The 22854-nt window shown below is 43.7% G+C and overlaps 1 protein-coding gene across 1 annotated transcript in view; it reads left to right on the plus strand.

The window, feature by feature from the left end:
- The window catches only part of actn4 (actinin, alpha 4), a 54382-nt gene that overhangs the window by 21224 nt on the left and 10304 nt on the right, over positions 1-22854 (plus strand). Inside the window, exons 2-12 of the mRNA XM_079166532.1 lie at positions 8354-8468; positions 10514-10633; positions 13123-13209; positions 14534-14621; positions 15570-15648; positions 15849-15930; positions 17062-17147; positions 21075-21167; positions 21301-21426; positions 21565-21669; positions 21891-22038. Coding sequence (XP_079022658.1) covers positions 8354-8468; positions 10514-10633; positions 13123-13209; positions 14534-14621; positions 15570-15648; positions 15849-15930; positions 17062-17147; positions 21075-21167; positions 21301-21426; positions 21565-21669; positions 21891-22038 — 1129 coding nt within the window. The remainder of the gene's footprint in view (positions 1-8353; positions 8469-10513; positions 10634-13122; positions 13210-14533; positions 14622-15569; positions 15649-15848; positions 15931-17061; positions 17148-21074; positions 21168-21300; positions 21427-21564; positions 21670-21890; positions 22039-22854) is intronic.

Genomic DNA, 22854 nt, shown 5'->3' on the forward strand with positions numbered 1-22854 from the left:
GGTATTGAAACACAGCCGGACGACGTGGCCTCATAGTGTGGAAACGTGCAGCTTCAGGTTGACTTTCTTTAGGACAGACAAACCGCTTCGATATGAGAGCGGTCGTATTTCAACCTTTACTTAAGTAAAAGTACTGCATGGAAAATGTTAGTTGTACTTAAGTATATAAATGTCCCTGTGACTATTTTTATATTCTATCATTAGATTATCATTACTCATGCATTCATGTAAAAGCAGCAGCAGCAGCAGCAGTAGTAGTAGTAGTTAGTTGAGCTGGAGCTTGTTTTACACTATGAACTATTATTATTATAAACTATTATATTCATTATGGATTAATCTGCAAATTATTTGCAACTCAGAAAAACAATCCCGGTCTTTAATTCAAGTAAATTCATTTGCTACACAATAATTTATGAGTTGGTATTAATCATTTGTTAGTATCACATAGCCAGTGTGTATAAAGTGTGTCTTGTTTTTAAGAGCGAGGTCGCTGATCCTAAAATAGGACACAGTCTCTGTTGGTGGAGGTGCAACCTGACCCAATGACAGCAACAAAGACAGGAAGAGGCATAAATAAATGAACAAATGACCCCACCGCTCGACACGTTAGTCCTCCTCCCCTTGTTTCCTCTCCTCACTCTGCACCTTTTTAAGTCTCCTCTCATAACACGCTAGCTATTCACTAAAAGCCAGCTGCTGATTAGTTTGGACTTTGATGACTTGTCCGATTATCGGCCATTCATTAGATACTTTTTTTTTAAGTTTAAAAAAATAGTTATATCAAAATCCAATCATCGTTTCTTCTTGTAAAACGACATGACGTGTGCTTAGACTAGTACCAACCAGTAATATTGTGACGTCCCTCCATCGATCAATCTGCAACTTTTGGCTCCACACGTCGTTTGTGTGGAGCCACCATCCTCTTTAGCTCAGTATCAAAGCCCGCCCACCTTTTAGCCGTCCAATGAAATGCGAAGGATTTGATTCGGCAGGGCGCCGAGCTCTCCTCCTCCCCGCCGGAGCTTCCGTCTGCGGGTGGAGGTTCTTTAGAGAAGCCGGATCTGTCTGCTGACGTGCATTAAGACTTACGATACTCTTCTCCCTGATGATGGCGTTCACTCATGAAGGTCCTATAAACTGAGACGGTTCTCATAACCACTTAAAAGTTCCCCGCATGAACTTTAATTATATTTGTCACATATGTCGTCTCCCTTCCTCCCAGTCGGATCATTCATCATGTTTCCACTCCTCCTCCTCCTCCTCTTGATCATCTCCTGGCTTCCTCTCTCCCCCCTTCTGCATTTCCTCTCCTTAATCCTCCCTCTCCATTTGTTATCCGCTATATTGCGTCTCCTCCTGGAGAGCCGTGCGTCCGCTCTAAGCTTGTTGACTCACATAATGGCATATTTGAGGGGCATTAGGCCGGCCAAGAAGCACACAGCAATTACGTGTGTGTGTGTGTGTGTGTGCGCCCCTTATTATAGCAAGCACTACTTTACTGACTACCTGTCAGCACATGAAACAAGAGGGAGGCTCCCTGTGTTTCTCTGTGTGTGTGTGTGTGTGTGTGTGTGTGTGTGTGTGTCTGTGTGTGTGTGTGTGTGTTCGTTCACTGCTGTCCAGACTTGAGGGTAATGAGACCAAAACAAACCTCTGCAGCAGAGCTGTGCTTCATCTTCCTCGTCTGCTTCCCTGATCTATTCTTCCTCCCGTTTGCCGTCACATGACATGAGCATGTTGATCTGGCAATCACGACTTTTCTCAACAAACAGCTGTTCACTGGTTTAGCTGTAGGATGGCTCCTCGTCGTCGTCTTCTTCAGCCGCTCAGTTGTCACACATGCATGCATCGATGCACCGTGAAAGCCCCCCCCCCCAACTGAGGGACGGTGTCGTGTTCCCTTACTGTGACTCCAGAGCAGCAGCTCTACAGTAGCAGGCCTGCATATCCAGTTCCAGCGGGGCTGCATGGAACCAGAGTGCAGTGGAATCTGTTTCCTAGTTTGCGGTCTCTAGATTTCTGTTCCCGCTCGGCGTCGTTGTGGAAAGCAGGCGTCCTGATGTTTGTTTCTCAAGTGGAGTTCGAGGAATGGTGATTTACGTTGTGGTTTGCTTGACTTAATGGAGGACAGTTGTGACTCCAAACATTTTAAAATGTGGAGTTGAACTTTTGGTAGTTGACAGATGCTGGGAATGCATGTGGGAGACTTCTCCTCCCTGTGTGTTGAGGCACAAAGACCAACCCGTCCTCCACAGCGTCTGAAGCCAAAGACTGCGACGACGGTGCCACGGTGTCGCACGCCACAGCCCCATTTTAGTTTTTTTTATAATCCCGTGCCTCTAAGAATAGGAGGCCTTGTGTCAGGCCAGACCAGACTATCTGCTGAGCTTTACTCGCAGCAGCCAGGTTTTGGTCTGGTGCAGCCGGTCCAGTCTAGTACGGCTCTGTCCAAAGTTCCTTGAGGTTGTAGCTCTCTGCCAGCAGGTCCCATAAAACTCCCTTAACTAGCAGCGCAAATCAGCTTTTTTTTTTTTTTTTGGTGCAGCAACTTGCCGTCTGCGTCCGTTTTTACATTTGCGTTTTTTTTCATTCTCTGGCGCGTCGTCGTGCTACGCCCGGGCTTCACCTCCACACAACCTGACTACGTTTACATGCACACAATATTCCACAAGACAGCTTTCACGAATGAATTGTATTTCATTACATTGAAAGTCACTTCCGAGCCTCCCCTGTGTCACTTTGGCTCTTTTTTTTTGGGGGGGGGGGTATTTTTCACGACAGTGTTGTGGAGGTGTTTCTTTCAGCAGCAGCACAGTATGGAGAACAAACGCTGCTGCCTAATTAATTCAAACCGCACTTTCAAACGGTGCAAACTGTCACTCTGCAATTGTTTTTACAGGAAGTGACAAAAGACGTCTTTATGTGTCAACGGTTTCATCAAGTCAGAGTCTCAACGTAGCAGTGAGATATCAAACCGTTCATTTTATCGAGGTGTGTGTGTGTGTGTGTGTGTGTGTGTGTGTGTGTGTGTGTGTGTGTGTGTGTGTGTGTGTGTGTGGCAAGGAGACCTCTTGAGGAAGACCTTGAAAAAGATGTGTGGCTTGAAAGCGTGAGACCTTTTGAAGAAGTGTGTTGCTTCGAAGAGGTCAAAACTCCAGCAACACTTTAAGTGTGAAGAAAGCGTAGTTGTAAGAACAGACGTGTGTAGCTGAGACTGTATAAGAAGTGGACGTAGTCTTTATGACTTCACCCATCGGTTTGTGGGCTGCTCTTTGGAAGCACTGTTCTTTTTGGCCATTGCCATTTTTTGCTGCCGCCGTCTCGGTTCTTGTCCATCGTCGTCTTTGTTTTTTGGCAGTCGCCATCTTGTTTCTTTGTGGAACTAGAAGTGACACGAGAGCTAAATGCTGACCAAGACTTTCTTAGGCGAAAAAAAGCTTGCAATGAACTCTTATGAGCTAAAAACACAGTGAAAGGGGCTCATTTTTTAAGACAATATATATATACGCCGTGGTAGCGGCCTGTCAATCACAAAGTAGCCCCGCACTAAAGCATGAAAATAAAGATATTTTAATCATGTATTTAAAAGACTAATATGGTTTAGTAAAAAAAAAAAAACATGACTAAACCATGTTTACCAGTTCAATGTATCTTTATTTTGTTTTCCTCTGGAATATTTTCTAGGATCTGATAAGATAAATGTTTAATGATCCTCAGACGGGAGTAGAATTTTAAAAAAGAACGATACGAGCATGTGGAGACGAGGAGTTAAAGTGACGGTATAATAGCCGTTTGTTGAAGAGTGACACAAAGTCAGCAGTGTGGATGAGTCAGTGGAGCTGCCACAGAAACAGGCTGTCAGTGTGTGGATTTGCTTTAAGAGTGAGCTCATTGGCACTGGCAAGAAAGAAAAAGGGCGTGCGATCTCCAAAACACACACACACACACACACACACACACACACACACACACACACACACACACACACACACACACACACACACACACACACACACACACACACACACACTGCTGACATGCAGAGAATGTGCGGCACTAGAGCAATAAGATTGTGTTTAACCTGGCTCATTCTTCCCTGGTATAGCAAGACACACCTGCGTGTGTGTGTGTGTGTGTGTGTGTGTGTGTGTGCTCCCTTGTCTATGTATTCAGAGAACTGCACATGCATTGAGACGTTGGGTGTGGGAAGAACTGGCGAAATAGTTGAAGAGAGCAGTACAGGTATATGATAGGTGTGTAGTGAAACGTCCATTCAAGCACATTCCTGTCCAAGGCGTGGTGTGTGTGTGTGTGTGTGTGTGAGAGAGAGATGCTGTCCACCCTTTTTCTGCTCTCTCTCTATGGAACTCCATGTTTTCAGTTTCAAATGGAGCTTTGTATCATGCATTTTCATGTGCGTGTGCATTTTGGAGTTTAAAACTTCTGCCGAGTTCCTCTCTTTGAAACGAATAGCTATCTGAACCTTGACCTTTGACCTCTGTAGGGCCCATCGGGGGGGTGGAAACTGAGATCAAACGGCTGACCCCAGTACACCCCGTTAGGCTCCGTCTGTTTTTCCACCCTCTGGCAGCAGTAAAGCAGCGAGGAGGCGGCTGTATATCTGCCACAGAGGACGGAGACACGTTGGACGACTTAACCGCTTCCAGATATTTACTCCACAACACAAACAAGGATGTCTGATGATGTCGAGAATCACGATCACGGTTATTTTGGTCACTATTGAGATGGCGATCATTCATTGAATTTGGAAACATCATGCATTCAGAAGGACAGCCTTGATTTTTAAAGTAAAAGCGACAGTTCATGCTAGAAGTCCTGACCCGGTGGCTGAAGATAAGCCACAGGCCTCGTTATGAGCAGTTTAATGTTTTAATGTTGGCCCTACGGTTGGAAGAAAATAGTTCCTTTTACCAAGACACATTTTAACATCAGTCCGTTGCACTTTGAGAGCTAGATTTGAATCATTAACCCCGTTTGTTGTATATGTACAGCGATGACACCAGTCACACCCACAAAGTGTGGTAAACGGGGGAAGGGGGGGTTCAGGACGGGTCGGTTGAGGACAGTCCGCCCCCGGGTTGACGGTCTTGCAGGGAGTCTCTCCCACACACCCTGTGCACCGTAAGGCTGCTTTGATCAAGATTTTCTGTTTAATTTGATTAGACAATGATGGATGTAACAATTGGCCGCCGGTCGATAAAAAGATGACCGTTACAAATGGAGCTTCAGACGTGTAAAATCCCCTAAAGCAGCGCTAACACACGTCACCGTGATGACACGTTGGGGTTCAGCAGTGACCTTAAACGGCGAAACGAGAGACTGTTTGAAACAGTGATGTCAGAGAGGACGTTCTCCACCGTGGCTGCAGATACCAGAGGATGAGAGCAAAGCTGGGTCGTGAGTGTTGAGAAGGCGCCGCGCAGACGTCAGCTTGTTATCTGTGTCCTCAGCTCAGAGCAGAAATCCTCTGGTCTGATCTCTCACACGCACGCACGCACACACACAGCAGCTTTAAAAGGCGTCACTGGCACTCGCCCCATTTGGTCAGTTCACTTTTAAAGTCGGTTCAGCCAGTAGATATCCACGACAATCAAAACTGGAACTCTGATGCGATAACGACTGACAAACTAATATTTAAATTAGCATTTTAAACTGGGTTATTTGAAAGCCAGTCGAGGTGAAGCAGTTGAAATAATGCTTGCAGCGTCTCAGACGTACTTTCCCAGTTAGTCGCACCAGTACAAGATTTGGTCGCACCCTTTCTTTCTGTTGCAGCACAACATGAATCAATGCTCGGTCTGTCCCTGCTGCACTTTCATCATCAGTGGCGTTGAGCCCCCTCCTCTCTCTCCTCATTCTTGCCTTTTAGAATTATCAGCCATGTGCTGCTTCATTTTTTCACAACGGTAATAGACGGTGGCTGATGTCTCTAATCCATAATGATGTGTTTGTAGAAGGGGAGTTCAGGTCAGTTCACCTTGCCTGAAATATCGCACGATAACATCGTCACATGCTGGACCTGATGCTGTTTTTGTTTCTGTTGTGACAAGAAGACCAGAATTGTTGTAGCTGCATTCTTGTGTCCACTCAGCATGGTTCAGTCTGTGTCTGAGCTTCCGTGTGTGTGTGTGTCTGCATGCCCGTACCCGTCATCAAACGAGCAGCAGCACCACACCTCGTTGTCCCGGAGTGACATCAGTTAGCCAGAGGTGTGCTACGTCCCCCCACCCCACTCCTACCATGATCAAAGCTAGCTGAACGCTGTCACGGACTCGACTACAGGGCTACTGTAAACTACGACGAAGCCGGGCTGAAGTGCCCTCGAGCAAGGCGCAGAGTGTCTGACGGGGGTCTGACCTCCGGTCCCTCAGAGGGAGGCGGATGAGAGCCGTGGGATCCGCAGCCTCGTAAAGTTCCTCAAGCTCCCTGCAGGTCTCGACCCGTCCCCGTGTGTGTTCTGGTATCCTCCTCGTCACCGCTCCCAGTGGCGGCGCTCCTGTTGGGACAGAGCACGCGTTTAGCACGGCTGCTCTCCCATACGGTTTAACGTTCCTTTATTTTAAACAAAAGCATTTTGTGTGCAGAACCCCTCGTCGTCCCTCACTTCGCTCCGTCCGGTTTTAGGTGGCAATTCAGAAAAAGAGATTTGTTTTTTAGATTGGGGACATTCATCGTGTTCATTTGATGGTCCACCAACAGCTACACCTCTTTTTAACAAACCTGTTAAACATCTGTTACAGTTTTGGAACATGGAACAGTCTGTTGCATCATACAAACCCTGAATGATTTGAGATTCATAGAAAAGTTTCTGCTTTGTGTTGAACTAAGCTGGAACTTCCTGTCATTGCGGTGCCACTTCCTGCTGCATTGTCGTTAACTCTCTGTCTGTGTGTGTGTGTGTGTGTGTGTGTGTGTGTGTGTGTGTGTGTGGGGGGGGGGGGGGGGGGGGCGGCATTGTCTTTCTGCCCCCCCAACTTTGTCTGAACGTCTGTTTGTTTATGTGAAATGTATCTCCCCTTCCTCCCTCCTCAGTGTATGTACTGGTCCAGTATTAATTGTGTGTGAGAGAGAGAGAGAGACCCTCCCCCAGATAGGCCGATACCAACCCCCAACACACACACAGAGCTGAGGGAGAGTACAGAGGGCTGAAGGGTGCTATTATCCAGGAGGCTCAATGGGCGCTTTGTGGCGGTGTCCGTGGTGGGACGGGGGGGGGGGGGGGCAGGGCAGCGAGCCCCCCTGTCATAATGTTTGTGAACACACAGCGGTGGACAAAGAGGTGTGCGGATCGATAGATACTCGCTCACTTTCAGCGGTGATGTGGTTGATTTGTACGGGTCATACCGGAGCTAACGGCTAACGTACGGAGGTTCCATAGAGTTCCATTATCTGGAGCCTTGTATACCAGCTGCCATAACAAAACAAGATGCCAAAAATGATCCGTATCAGCTGATACAGATCATCGGCAATTGGTATCGACGGCACGAACATGTTATCGCGGGCATCTCTAAAAGTTATATTTGCTCCTTTTTTCTTCTATGAATTGTCTGAGAACTCATCTTTATCATCCAGTCCAAAAGTGAAATGTATATAAATAAAGATGAAATATACAACTAAAGAAAGCATCAGCAAATTCTCAGTTAAGTAAGATGAACAATAAACATTTAGTAGTTTCGGCTTCTTAACTGTTTGTTTTATCTCCTTTATTTTCCCGCTGGGGGAAAACCTACTTTCCTTCGTCCACGTTCTTGCTTCCTTTTTCCTCCTCCCCTCTCATGACGGGCATTCCCTCTCAAAGCTGTTACATTTCAGCCGTTTTGCTTTATAACACGTATTTTGGTCACTTGGCATTTTTTAGACACTTCCCTGAATTATGTAACAAGTCAGGAAATAAAAGTGTTTTGACACATTGATGACGAGCCATAAGTGTGATTTCTGACTGAGTGGCGTGACACAAGCTCTCCGGTCCCGTGCCCACCTCAGTGCCACGAAACCCTTTCACAATAAAATGCACAAAAATACGTGAATTCCAAGCAGCTGTTGACATGTGAGATTTGTGCCATTGTGACATACAGTGTAAATTGTTCTTTGATGTCACTGGCTGCTCTCATTTCTTAGCTGTAGGTATTGTATTATAACATCGGTCTCCTCCCCTTTTTGCTTCTGCTACTTCCTGTCTTATCAAAAGTAACTCCCTGACCTTCCTTCCTGTCCATTGAAATTCATTTTCTTTTGATTTGAAAGTGGTTTATTGTCGTAAAAGCTGAAAAACCAACAAACCAAACTCTGAATAATCACCATGCGCCTCCTGTTTGTGTTCTCTCTCACGCAGACGTTCACGGCGTGGTGCAACTCCCACCTGAGGAAGTCCGGCACGCAGATCGAGAGCATCGAGGAGGACTTCAGGGATGGGCTCAAACTGATGCTGCTGCTGGAGACCATCGCAGGTAACTCGTCTGTAGAGAGTCGGGCTGCCGAGTGAAAACGTTTTTTTTAATTATATCTCGACTAAACCAGCTGTAGGGACGTCTGACGTTTCGCACAGAACCCGCAGGGAAAGCCGTCAAGCCGCACGCACGCGTCCCTGAGCCTCTGAGCTGTCAATGAAAATGTTGTTGGTTGTTTAAGATGCACAACGTCTCTGTCCGTTCCGGGACGTGGTCGCTCACAGCCTCAGCATGGACCCACCGACTGCATATAAAGATGGGCGACATGACAGCTCCTCAAGAGTGAATGTCAAACAACTCAGCCCCCTGGTGGTTGGCTGCAGTACAGGTCCCAAAGTCCTCCATGTTAGCGGCCAGAATAAATCAAAGTAAACGTCGAATAGATTTTTCCTAAATATGCTGTCTGTGATTTTGTGTAGTTCTTGTCACGCTGATGTATGTTAAAGTGTTTATTCTTTAGTCTTTATTTGATGCTTAGAGCTGCATGAGACATCATGACTGACAGCTGAGTCAGCAGTCCCAGAGCTGGATGCTTGGGGAAATGTACGAGGCAGGAGCTGTAGCTTTGACTCTCCATAGCCGTCTGGATGATAGAGCTTGTGTCAGTTTGTCCGATAGTGGCCGATGGTCGGCCACAGTCCCTCCGGGACGTACGACTCCAGATTATATTCTAGACAAATGTTAAATACTACATCAAATAGCACTCTCACTTCGAGACCGGCACTCCACTCTGGCTGTAAATGCCAGCAGACCTTACATTTTGTTTGAGATATTTTTTTATTTAGAATGTTTGAGCTATTTTTCTTCAGAACGTAATGGTCCACTTTATGTCAAAGCATTCCAGGGATAACCTTAGAAAATGCTGCTTAGAACTGTGCGGTCCTGGGAACAGCTGATTTTACAGCAAGCTCACGTCTCATCTGACCCGTTTTTAGTTTGTTTTCCCCACAAAAGATTTCTCTTAAATATATAACCTGAGGTTATTAAATAAGGTATCGGATGCTTAATCGGCTTTGTCCTGCTCCAAAACATCGTTATTATATCTGCCTTCAAAAATCCACTATCTATCGACCTCTAATTTATAGAGGTATTGTTGTTAGTTATTGTGTCTTGCTTGCCAAAAAGCCACCGCGGTGCTGACGTAGCAGCTATGTGGCTCACGCTAACGGACTGTGGCCGCCTTGCTCAGCTCGTGATTGGCTCAAGCGGGTGTTTGGGCAGGACCTCGATGCCGCTCTGGCTCCAAATGACGTCCAAATTGCAAAAAAAATCCAAATTGTTATTTATTCCCTCAGTAAACATTGTAAACATGAGTTTATGGTCTCAATCTCAAGTTTCAAGTCTTCTTCAATACAGCATGATGTTCATTTAGTAAATGATGGTCCATTTAGAGTCAAACAGACCATAAAGCAGAGTATGCTTTAGGGCGGGCTTACTGGGATTGACAGATTGCTACCAGAGCCGCATACGACGTCACTCCTCCACATTCCAAATATGATTACCGTTCATCGGTTGCGAGGAAAACAACATCGCAACAGTCCCAGATGGCAACTAACACGGCAGTCCACAAACCAATGGGTGACGTCACAATGACTACGTCCACTTCTTTTATACAGTCTATGGCAGCGTCCTTACTTTGTCTTTACTTTTGTACAGTGGAAGGAAGTGGAGACATGTAGCCCATCTGTATATACAGTCTATCCATTGACCGCAGAAACATAGAGAACCTGCTCTACATCTATCACTGTATGACTGCAGTCCTCTCCTTGTGTTTAATAGCTGTTTGTAGCTCAGTAGATCATCATATTAACTGCTATAATACAATACAATCTGACTTCACATTCACTCCAGTTTTTTTTTTTTCTGCCTTGAGCGACGCCATCGTCCCCTCTGTAACTCTAACTGTCCTGACTGAGTGCGTTTCTGCTGAGCCTGTGGAAACATGCTCAGCTGTCGTCACCGCAGGAGCTAACTGTTCACTTTGTGTTTGTTCCCCCGTGTGTGTGTGTGTGTGTGTGTGTGTGTGTGTGTGTGTGTTTCCACAGGCGAACGGTTACCCAAACCTGAGCGAGGCAAGATGAGGGTGCACAAGATCAACAACGTTAACAAAGCCCTGGACTTCATCGCCAGCAAAGGAGTCAAGCTGGTCTCTATTGGAGCAGAGGGTAAGCGTATAAAAACAGGACCCATATTCTTTGAGTCCTCAGACCTCACTGGTCATTCATCCACCTCAGTCCTGCTTAAAACTTCTGACCTCACGAGAAAAAAGCTTTCGCTTCGTTTTCATCCTTGGAGGCGAGAGTAGAATCCAAGAACACAGAACCTGCTCTGTCTCTTTAAGAACACAGAACCTGCTCCGTCTCTTTAAGAACACAGAACCTGCTCCGTCTCTTTAAGAACACAGAACCTGCTCCGTCTCGTTAAGAACACAGAACCTGCTCCGTCTCTTTAAGAACACAGAACCTGCTCCGTCTCGTTAAGAACACAGAACCTGCTCCGTCTCTTTAAGAACACAGAACCTGCTCCGTCTCTTTAAGAACACAGAACCTGCTCCGTCTCTTTAAGAACACAGAACCTGCTCCGTCTCGTTAAGAACACAGAACCTGCTCCGTCTCTTTAAGAACACAGAACCTGCTCCGTCTCTTTAAGAACACAGAACCTGCTCCGTCTCTTTAAGAACACAGAACCTGCTCCGACTCATTAAGAACACAGAACCTGCTCCGTCTCTTTAAGAACACAGAACCTGCTCCGTCTCTTTAAGAACACAGAACCTGCTCCATCCTGCCGATTGAGGACACAGGTCTAGGTCAATGCTATCACACTGCTGTGTGTGTCAGCTGGAGGAGCGTGACCTTTATTCCTACTTTATCAGGAATACGTGACATTCTTGCCACATGACACTGATCGCCATTGAACTCAAAGTTGCCCAAAATACTGCACTACCAAACACACTCTGCACGTTGTGAACTCACACACACACACACTCTTTCTGGCCTTCTCTGAAAGCAACCCACTAAAGGTCATCGAGTGGAAACTAACAGTGAGACAAATGCTGACATAGAAGATGGAAGAGGAAAGAAGTGAGGGATGGTGGCGATGCGATGAGAGAGGAGGAAATCCTACAGAAACATTTTCCCATTTGATCTTCAGGGACTTCAATCTTAAATATATACTTCATCCCCCAAAAATGTGTTTTATCAGCTACTCACCCTGTATTCTAGAAGAAAGCTGCCTTCACGGTGAACGGAGAATCCAAAAACTAAAAAATGAAATTCCTCATTAATTGATGTAAATGCAGCAAAACTATATCAAACATCTGTTTACGAACTCTCACACAACTCATGCTGAATAATCCAAGTCTCATTTATCCGGTTGTATTCTCACTAATTCCAAAACACATTCATCTTCACTGATTCTTCAAGATTTTCAAGGTAACACATTTATTAAATGAACGCTCATTTTGTGGGCGAAGTATTCCGTTAAACCTTCCTGTAATACATTAAAGGACAAAGTTGGGGAGACGCAGTGGGAAAAATAGGCCTTTTTTCTAAATATCAGAACAAAAAGAAAAGATTTGCATTAATACATTTGACAGTGATTTTTAGTAGTAGAAATTAGGGATGCACAATAAAATGAATATTAATTGCGATCACCATTTTGTCTTCCCACAATTGAACGGACACGGTCGTGGTATTGATGTTTTTTTTTTAAATACTCCGCTCGTAGAAAACTTACTGCATATCAAATCAAGCGTTTCCTAAACTAATCGGCTAACCGGGGGCGATCCAGATGTTGCACCCCTTTTTAGGGGAGCCGTCCTGCTGCTGCTGCACATCGTATAATACAACAGAGCAGGAGAACAAAATGGCACTGAATTCAAAAAGAACCTTATTTTCAATCTGATATTGACTCAAAGGCGTGTACATTAGCAGTGCACTGTGCATAAAACAGTTTGTACCTAAAATGACTTCATAATAACGATAAATAACCGTGATCTCAATATTGATCAAAATAATTGGGATTATCATTTAGGCCACAATCTGAGAGTCAAACTCAGAAGTCAAATCGAACAGGAAGAAGGTTAGAATGACAGTGACGTGAGTGTGATGGACAAACTAGAGGACAAGAGTAGGACAGCACTGACCAATGGTGGGGGGATATGAGAGTGTGTTTATATGAGAGAGAGACAGAGAGAGAGTTAATGTCTTGAATGAAGGGTTAGTTGTTGGGCAGGTCGGCGTGAAGTCTATCATTTAAGCATAAGATAATTACATTCATTTAACATGCTAATGTGCCATGATTAATATAGGCTAACAGAGCGCACAGTGGCTGATGTAGTTCATTTGTAGAAAACGTGCAGACTTTTATATTCCCCCATCAACCAATCGATTGGATTAAACAGTTAACTGCATTTTATATCTACGACATATGAATTTCATTTTATGAACGACATGATGAAAGCATCTCACTTGGAAGAGAAACTGGAAGCTGTGGGACATTAAGTGAAGCTGTGGGACATTAAGTGCAGCTGTGTGTGGGTGTGTTGGCATTATTAGATGAAACAGCGAGGTTGTACAAACAGCAGTGACAGACGGTGGAACAACAGAAATGTGGTGGTTGATTATTGACTACATTTATTTCATTTTTTGTGCAGAAATCGTGGACGGAAACGCCAAGATGACCCTGGGAATGATCTGGACCATCATCCTCCGCTTCGCCATCCAGGACATCTCCGTAGAAGGTACAACTTCCTGAGGCTTTCAGTTTGCATAAACACATTCAGCAGCAGCTTGGCAGAGAAGTGCCTTGCTGAAGGGCTCTGTTTTCTGGATTATAAAGGCAGGGTTGGTAATCTTCTTTAGAAATATTTTTGTAAAATTTTCACGACATCCTGATAGCAATCAATGAATCAAATGCTCTGACCCAAAAAAAGGAAAAAAATCCATCTGAGTTTTCCTCAAGCTGCTAGCTTAACAGTGTGAGTGCTAACAGCCATGTTTGTTGTTTACATTATGCTCATTCTGGGGGCGTGGCTTATGAGGGAGGCCTGAAGGGGACGGGCTATTGGTGTTGCCGACTTGTCGACTTCCTCGCTAGATTCAGCAACTTTTGGAGCTGCTGCTAGCTGCGTTTATTGTAAAGGAGTTGGCAACCCTGTGCTGTGGGAACGAGAGTGAAAGTAACAAAGCTAAAGACGCACGCACATACACACAAATGTACTTTTAAGCTAAAAGCGCTATCGGACTGGGATAATTTGCCTAACACTGATTCTTTTTTTTCATGACTTGAGGACTGGCTTTGCTTGCTCACCTCAAATGTACTTGTTCTTCTTTCTTTAGTTTCTATAACAAAAACTTGTTGTTTTGTCTGACAGTGTTGCTTTATTCCATTTTTGGTGCATTTAGTGCCGATGTAGTTCAGTTGATGTGGGAGGGACCTCTCGTTGATGTTACCATGTTGATCGTTTCATTGATCACCATCACTGTTGCGCATGTGTCTCCTTTCTGTTTAAATACCTGTTAATTTGGTGCAACTCAAAGGGTTTAATCCTCATTTTAAATGTAAGGAATGCTTGGTTATACAATGAAAGACTTTTACATATTTTTTCAAAGCAAGTCTCCCCACTAATGGTCATATCCACAAGCCGTTTAGTCTGGAAACTGTCAGAGGATAAGTTCTCGGCTTCAAATGAAACCCAGGACACTGAATTTAGACTGATTGAGCTGCGGTGACTCTCTGCTGGCTAATTAGAAACCGTCTGTGTTGAATTAACTCTGGTGGGTGTGGGCCACCAGAAGCAATATTGAGTCATATTTGTTCCTCTCCAGATTAGCGGCTGATGCGTTTCTTAATGTTTGTTCAGGCACACGCAGTAAAAAACAACATCCCTCACTCCTCCAGTCCGCTGAGGACGGAAGCCGTTTATATTTAGCTCGCATCATAAACAGGCACCGTTCATAGAAATATAATAAGACGGTGATTTAAATGGGATGAAGAGACATTTTCTTCCTATCCAGACCTCCTCGTCCTCTTCTCCTCCTCTAACTTCTTCCTCCTCATTGCAGAAACTTCTGCTAAGGAGGGTCTTCTGTTGTGGTGCCAGAGGAAGACCGCTCCCTACAAGAATGTCAACGTGCAGAACTTCCACATCAGGTAACGCGCACGCGCGCACACACACACACACACACACACACACACACACACACACACACACACACACACACACACACACACACACACACACCTCTAACGTTTTTAAAGGTTATTAGTGTTATTGTGTGAAAGGTATTGACAGTCAATATTACAATGAATTTATTGATTATGTTATTAATGTGCTACTACTAATAATAATAATCATCATAATAATAATAATGATGGATTAAATCAATTGTATATTTAGTAATTAATTATATTATAATTTTATAAATATGACGGCCCTCCACATGACTTTAACATTATTGTTATAGTTGTTATTAATAGTAGCTCTGGTGGTGGCAGTAAATAAAGGTTCAGTATTGGCATTAGTGTACGACACACAAACAGAAATATAACTCAACACATACAGACTTGCACTTGTCCCGGAGCAGCATGTAGTGGTGTACGAGTGAATGTGTTTGGGGATTTGTATGCACGTATCGATAGACGCACCATACCACTGTTAATGCTGAATGAAAGCTCAGTGCTGTCTATGTAAACTACTCCTGACACAGACTCCTATAATGTGTAGAAAGGTCGCCCCCTGTTGGAGAAACAGGAACATGTTTCACTTCTCTGAAGGAGTCAGAAGCCACTGACATTAGTGTGACAGGGAAACGTGGTGTGCATGTGTTTGTACATTTAAGAAACCATAGAAGAAGCTGAGGCTCATACAAAGTACAACAACCTTTTTCTATTATCAGTGCTTCACTCAAAACCAAGCAGAGACCAGGTCTAAGTTAAGACCAGGGTTCATACAGTCATGAAAACCTGGAAAAGTCATGGATTTAAAAAAAAAAAGGTTGCAGGCCTGGAGAAGTTTTGGTTCAAGCGCATCTTAGGTTAGGCTGGTTCTGTGATGTCACCCCTCCGCCTCACACTCTGCTCCTCTGTTCTCTCCAACAGCTGGAAAGATGGTCTCGCCTTCAACGCTCTGATCCACAGACACAGACCGGATCTCATTGATTACGACAGCCTCAGAAAGGTACACACACACACACACACACACACACACACGCACACGCACACACTACTGCTGTACATCAACACTAAACCCAGTCCAGACCCAAATGTTGTAAAGTCTTTACAAACTAGTAAAGTTTCAAATGACCACTAATCAAAAACTTGCTGATAATAACGTTTTAAACATGAAGTTGTCTTCTGACGCTGTGATTGGTTGTCTAGGATGACCCGGTGACCAATCTGAACAATGCCTTCGAGGTGGCTGAGAAGCACCTGGACATCCCCAAGATGTTGGACGCAGAAGGTAGGTCCTGACGTTTCCTGTGAATGATGCTGTGTTATAGTTTGGTGTGTGTGTGTGTATACTGTAATCCACCCTACTGTATGCAAACTGTTTTCAATGAGTGGCTGTGTTTACATGCACACAACAAGGTGACTTTGACGCGAGTGGGCAGTAGTCTGTAATTTTACAACAAAGTAGTCGTACTCCAGTTTCAGTGTCGCGTGTTTAGAACAAGTTGGAATATCAACAGGCAACGTGTTGCTTTATCAAAGCTCTTCTTCAAACTTCACAGTCGAAACAGAAGGTTAGTCTAGAGTTAGCACTGTTGAACATCAGCTGAACTAATCCCAGTTTAAACCTCTTCAGTCTAACCACTGAGTAGACTGGAAAACAAATTCAACAGTATTCTTTAGGGACATCCACGAAATAGATGTTTGAATCTTTTCATTATTGAAGAAAAGAAGAAAAACTCCAACATAACAGCTGATTCATTACTTTTCAACAGGAGTGAACATAGTTTGCAGGTCCTGATGCTTTCTGATGTAGTGAAACTGTAACACAGACCAATTTATAATCGCTTCATCACTTTGAGTGATTTATTTATTTACTCCTCTATCACTACCACTGAATATCTTCCAGTTGTGGACAAACAGACATTTAAGGACGTCATCTTGGACATTTTATAGACTACTAATAGGTCAATCGAAAAAGATTAATTTACAATGAAAACAATCAAACAATTGTATTATTGCCTCACTTCCATTACAGTCACAGTGTTGATGATCTCCAAATGCACAGTTACATCAGGATCGATGGAGCCTCCATCCCTCCCTCTCCTCCCCTGTCTCCTCTTTCTTTGGATTGTAAACAAATGTCTTTGCAGAACTTAATTCTTGTTATTCTAAAATATCCCACTTCCCCAAAAAATGAAGTTATGGTCGTCCTGTCAGCTTAAGTGTGTGTGTGTGTGTGTGTGTACTATGTGAGTGCATGTCCCTTCACATGTGTCCTGTGCAGTGTATAATCGCGTGCCTTCTGTCTTGCGCGCGTGTGTGTGTGTGTGTGTGTGTGTGTGTGTGTGTGTGTGTGTGTTTGTTTGTGTATATATATATATATGTGTGTGTCTTCATAACCACGGTCTCCCCCTTGTAGACATTGTGAACACTGCTCGTCCGGATGAGAAAGCCATAATGACTTATGTGTCCAGTTTCTACCATGCCTTCTCTGGAGCACAGAAGGTACCCTCTGACCCTCTGACCATGACCCTTTAACCCGCCCCCCTCCTCGTTACTAACAAGGTGCGGCTTCCTGTCCAGCATGGCCTCAGTTTCTCGACAGCGCCGCTAAGCCCCCCCCGAGCCTCGACAAGGACACTGGATTCACGGGGCACACAAACACACACAAGCTCAAATAGCGTGACTGTAACTGTGCTGCGGAACGCAGTAAATGTTCTGTCTTCTTGTCGAAATGAGTCCGTAGATTGCAGAAGAACGCAGCTGAGCTTCTTGGTAGCACTGTTTCTAGAATGAATCGCTGTTATCAAGACCGTAATGGTACATCGGTGTTTGCAGCAGCAAGACTTTTTAACTGCTAAGTTAACTATTCCACTATTTGTAGGATAAGATTGCGGCGGTTGCTTCATAGGATTGTTTCCCACTCGTGTGATCCAACCAAATCCAATAGAACTCCAGAGAGTTGTAAAGTCCAAAAGTCAACATTGATGGATGTCTATCAATGTCTCTGCATGTGAATTTTACTATTTGATCTCCTCTATTTGATTCTCTCGTTCACCTCCTCCTCTTATTTAGCCTCCCCTCCCTGTAGGCCTCTGACAGGAAGCCAGTTGGTGCGTCTCTTGTTTTGCTCCCCTTCCTCTAATTAATTTTCTGGCTCATTCAGAACTTGTTTGTGAGCCTCTGCAGTCTCGGGAGACGGCCGTGTGCGTGTGAACTTGTTCCATGTGCAGCTGATTCTCCTTCTTGAATTATTTACACAGAGTCAGACACAACAGAGTCAGTTTGTGTTTGTATCAGCTTTGAACGATTAGAAACAAACTCGTAAATCACCGGACGTGCTGCTTTAGTCAGCGTTGTACTTTATTTTCTTACATCACACGTAATCCTGTTCACGCAAAGCTTTTTACTCAACATCTGGTGTTTTTCAGTTCAGTTATGTCCAAGTGAACAGTTACAGTTGAGACCCTGAAATTGTGTCGCAGTCATTTGTTGAAAAAAAGACGTTAGTTTAATTTCAAAGGAAACTATAAAGCATTTAGTGCTGGATTAATGTGCTGTTTTTACAAATGAGGAATCGGCAAATTAACCCCAAGAAAATGCTAAATAATGTGAATATTCTATGTCTAGGGCTTTTATTGTGAAAGGTAAGAGCAGAATTGGTGGATCTGGTATGCGCTGCCTTTGTTGAGAAGACTAAAAAAGTTACTCAAATCTGCTTTGAGTAAATTAGCCCCAAACGCAGATACAAAGAGCTTCATTTAGCAGACGATGTGTGTGTTTGTGTGCCGGCCTTGAACCGTGTGGCTCCAGTGTCCTTCAGCTCACTTCAAGAGGACATGCGTCCTCCCCCTGATGTCCCTCCTCCTGCAGTCAGTGTGGGGGGAGGATGCTGCTGGTGGTAATAGGAGGAACCTGAAGCTGTGGACCTAAAGTGGGAGCCACTATCTCTTCCCAACCCTTGCGCAAGGACAATATAGCTTTGGCTTCACTCTCTCTCTCTGTCTCTGTTTGCTTTCCTTCGCCAACCTCTCTCTGTCCTGCTGGGTGCTGGGTGATGCGTAGACATCGTGGGTACGCTGAGGCCGGACGAGAAGGCCATAATGACCTATGTGTCCTGCTTCTATCACGCCTTCTCTGGCGCGCAGAAGGTGAGCTTTTCACGCTTTTTCAGACTCACATTAACACTTCAGTGCAGCAACAGAAAAAAAACGGGTTTCCATCAGTCGTTATGACATGGGTCATTTTCCTTTGTCCAAAAACGGGTCAAATCACAGGAATATACTGAAATGTTTCCCCAGCATTTATGAGATGGAGATGCTTCATGTGTCTCCTCATTGGAAATCAGATTGCTCTCTTTTACGTAATTCTGGAAAGTAGAACTACGTAAGGGAAATGTCAACAGATGAGGATCATAATGGGAGCTCTGACGACAACAAATGCTTTCTGAGGCTTCTGTTTCGGTTTCTCTGGACATCGACTGTGTTTCCCCTCCAAAGTAGCTTTACCTTATGGTCTGGATTTAAATTCCCAAACTCATGTTAGTAATGTGATCATCTACTGAAAGAATACCATGTGCCTTCACTGGATTTGTCTAAATTTCTCTCTTGAGTCTCACTGAGATTATGGATCTCAGCTGGACAACTGAAGACACACTATTAGTTAGATATGATTCCAATATAGCTGAAGATGCTGGATCGCATCATCATCGTATCATTTATCAGCTCATTTAGGCTACGCAGGAACAACCACATGTGTCACCTGCTACCGGATCAGCACTGCACATGTGCAAACTAGTACTACACACCTGTTGTTAAAACACTCTTGTGAACAACTAGTTATCGTTGAAACCAGACGGAGAACTAGTTAACGTTGGCTGTTAGCAGTCGGTGGGCAGCACAGTGCTGCTCGGCTAAAGAAGGGAGCTAACGGCTAACCTTAATGGAGGTTGCACCGAGTTACATTATGATGCATTCAAGCTCTATTCAGTAAAAATAAGTATTGGGGAAAAAGTGAATTTTAACGCTATCATGATGTGATATGAAATTAGATATTAGAGAGGGAAGTATTTCCCGTTTAACTTTCGAATAAGCACGATAAGTATTCGGAATCGGGAAGAAAAAAAAATCGTATCAGAACATCCAATCTGAATTTCTATATATGTATACATATACTTCCTATAAGTGTGTGTGTGTATGTATGTGTGTATATATATATATATATATATATATATATATATATATATATATATATATATATATATATATATATATATATATATATATATATTCATATATTCTAGGGCTGAAAAGATTCCTTAAGTAACTTGATTACAAAAAATCGATGGAAAGGCTTCATTCAACAAATTAGTTTTCTTTTGCTCCTTAATAAAGCAAAACTATTTTGTATCTGATTAATTGATGGAATAATCAGTAGAATGCTCAATTACTAAAATAGATGCAAGCTGCAGCCTTAATGTCCGTGCGGTCGTGTCCATCCCTCCGCTGGAACGCGATGAAACGTGAACGATCGTCCCACTGATGTGGTTTTGGGAAATGCAGACCTGTTTGGGTTTATTCCTGCGGGAAACACTGGTCGATGTCCTCCAGTTTCTCTCCAGCTATTAACATCTCTCAACTCTAAATGTTTGTTTTATTGTGATATTATTTGGTTGTGTGTGTGTGTGTGTGTGTGTATGTATATATATATATATATATATATATATATATATATATATATATATATATATATATATATATATATATATATATATATATATATATACATACATACACACACACACACACGGAATATATTGGCTTAGAAGTAAATATTTCAACTTAAAAGCGTGTTAGAAAGGCAAATAGAAAGTTAGTTGAACAGAATATTTTGGCTTTCATCCACTTGTCAAAGTACTGTGTACTGTGTGTTTGTTTTATTCCAGCGGTACAGTAGTGTAATATCCTAGGCAGCCCTACCGATGTGGACTACAGCGCTACATGAACCTGTAACTAGATGTATGGACTGACTCCTGAGTTTGGTCGGGAGACGCATGGAGCTTTAAAACACAAAGATTGATTTTTGTTTTTGGCACATTTAAACTAACCATCAACAGCTGGAGCATGATTTTATTCGTCCAATCCATTTGACTTCCATTTGTTTGAGTTCATTTGCACTTTTCTTTAACAATGTGTGCCTTTATGGTTAGATTCACTGCCTGTGTGTGGAGTGTGTAATCACAAATTAGGGAAGTAACCGTTATTATAACGCTAGTAATAAAAGCCCAGGTTGAGGTTGTTACAAGGAGCCGGAGATGCTTGTTTGCTGTTTGTTTTAGTGACTTTTTAACGCGCAGCTAGAGTGAGTGGATTCAATGTCACAGTGCTTTATCCAATCACTGTGAGCGCCACTCACCACTCTGTTTCCCGATAGGCCGAGACAGCCGCCAATCGCATCTGCAAAGTGCTGGCCGTCAACCAGGAGAACGAGCAAATGATGGAGGACTACGAGAAGCTTGCCAGCGAGGTGAGGACAAACGCCCTCTTCCTCTGAGATCCTCGACGTCCCCCCTGAACATTCCACACACACGCCGATGCACTGTCTAGAAAATAACGTTGATCACGAGCTTCCTGAACCCGTCTTCCTCTCTGCCTCCCAGCTGCTGGAGTGGATCCGTCGCACCGTCCCCTGGCTGGAGAACCGAACCCAGGAGAAGACCGTGAACGACATGCAGGCCAAGCAGGAGGACTTCAGAGACTACCGCTGTGTCCACAAACCGCCCAAGGTACGGGGGGGTTACTTCTGCCACGCAAATAGGCACGGCGACATGCAAGAGTGTCTTTTAGATTCAACGGTAACCCGTCTCGTTTAGAGCCAGTTGAGGGTCTTTGTCCACTAACGCTTGTGAGCCTCTTGTCTTCAGGTCCAAGAGAAATGCCAGCTGGAGATCAGCTTCAACACTCTGCAGACTAAACTGAGACTCAGCAACAGACCCGCCTTCATGCCATCAGAGGGTCGCATGGTGTCTGTATGTATGCAGTGATCGTTCGTGTCACCCATTTGTATTAAAAAGGTCCACGTCTTAAGACATTTAAAGTGTATTATCTGTTACAGGCTGCATAAAATATGCCCATTGCATTAGAAAAAAAGATAAAGTTCAACTCATTCTACTAATTGTGAACTAGAGAGGCAAAGAAACAGGCACCGCGCTGTATTCCGATATCAGTATCTCATGCCGTCTGGTCTCAGGATATCAACGGAGCGTGGCACACTCTGGAGGGGGCGGAGAAGGGCTACGAGGAGTGGATCCTCAGCGAGATCCGCCGTCTGGAGAGACTGGAGCACTTGGCCGAGAAGTTCCACCAGAAGGCCGCCATCCACGAATCCTGGACCGACGGTACGTGGAGGGTTTAATCACACACACACACGTCCACACTTCTGCCTCAGTTTGAAGACGTCAAATCCCTCTTAAATGTTTTGTCTCCTTGTCCTCCAAATGCACATTTTGTTAAAAGTGGACATAAATAATGACAGAACATAGCTTTGGTGTTTATTTAACCAGTCAGCCTTCCTCCTGAAGAGAGCAGATGATGCAGGTATTTCAAACAATCCACTTAAATCCACAATTTAGTTTTTTAAAAGTGTAGTAAGCATTTATTTGACTAAATACGTTCGTCAACGATGAAGATGAGACAAAATCTTATGGATTTTCTTTCTATCCTGTACTGAGTTAGTCGGGACACGAACTCGCAGCAGGAACAGACGACTCGCAGTAACTTACTGATGGAAAAATGTTTAAAAATATAATCTGATTACTAAAACGGTTTTCATTGAATACAACTAAAATGAAAGTTATTTTTCTTTGAGAAAGATGCGACTAAAATGCCCAGACTTTAAACTAAAACACAAACAGGAGGTTGATTAAATATAATAATATATATTACACTGCAAGAAAAAGTTGCCCCGAATCAGATTTCTTATTTTGCATAAATGAACACAAATCACATGAAATCTGGTCTTTAAAATTCAGATAAGGGCCACTTTCATATATGGTCCTAAATCAGGTCAGATTATTATTATTATTATTGTTTGCATTGACTTTTTTACATCATCCACACACACACACCTACCTCTTTAAAGAAAAAACGCTCTCATTCGTAAAACACGCTCATTAAAAATCGACAGAAGTCAAATAAACTGGCTTGGTTGGTCT

This window comes from Pholis gunnellus, assembly GCF_910591455.1.
Source record: "Pholis gunnellus genome assembly, chromosome: 9".
NCBI lineage: Eukaryota > Metazoa > Chordata > Actinopteri > Perciformes > Pholidae > Pholis > Pholis gunnellus.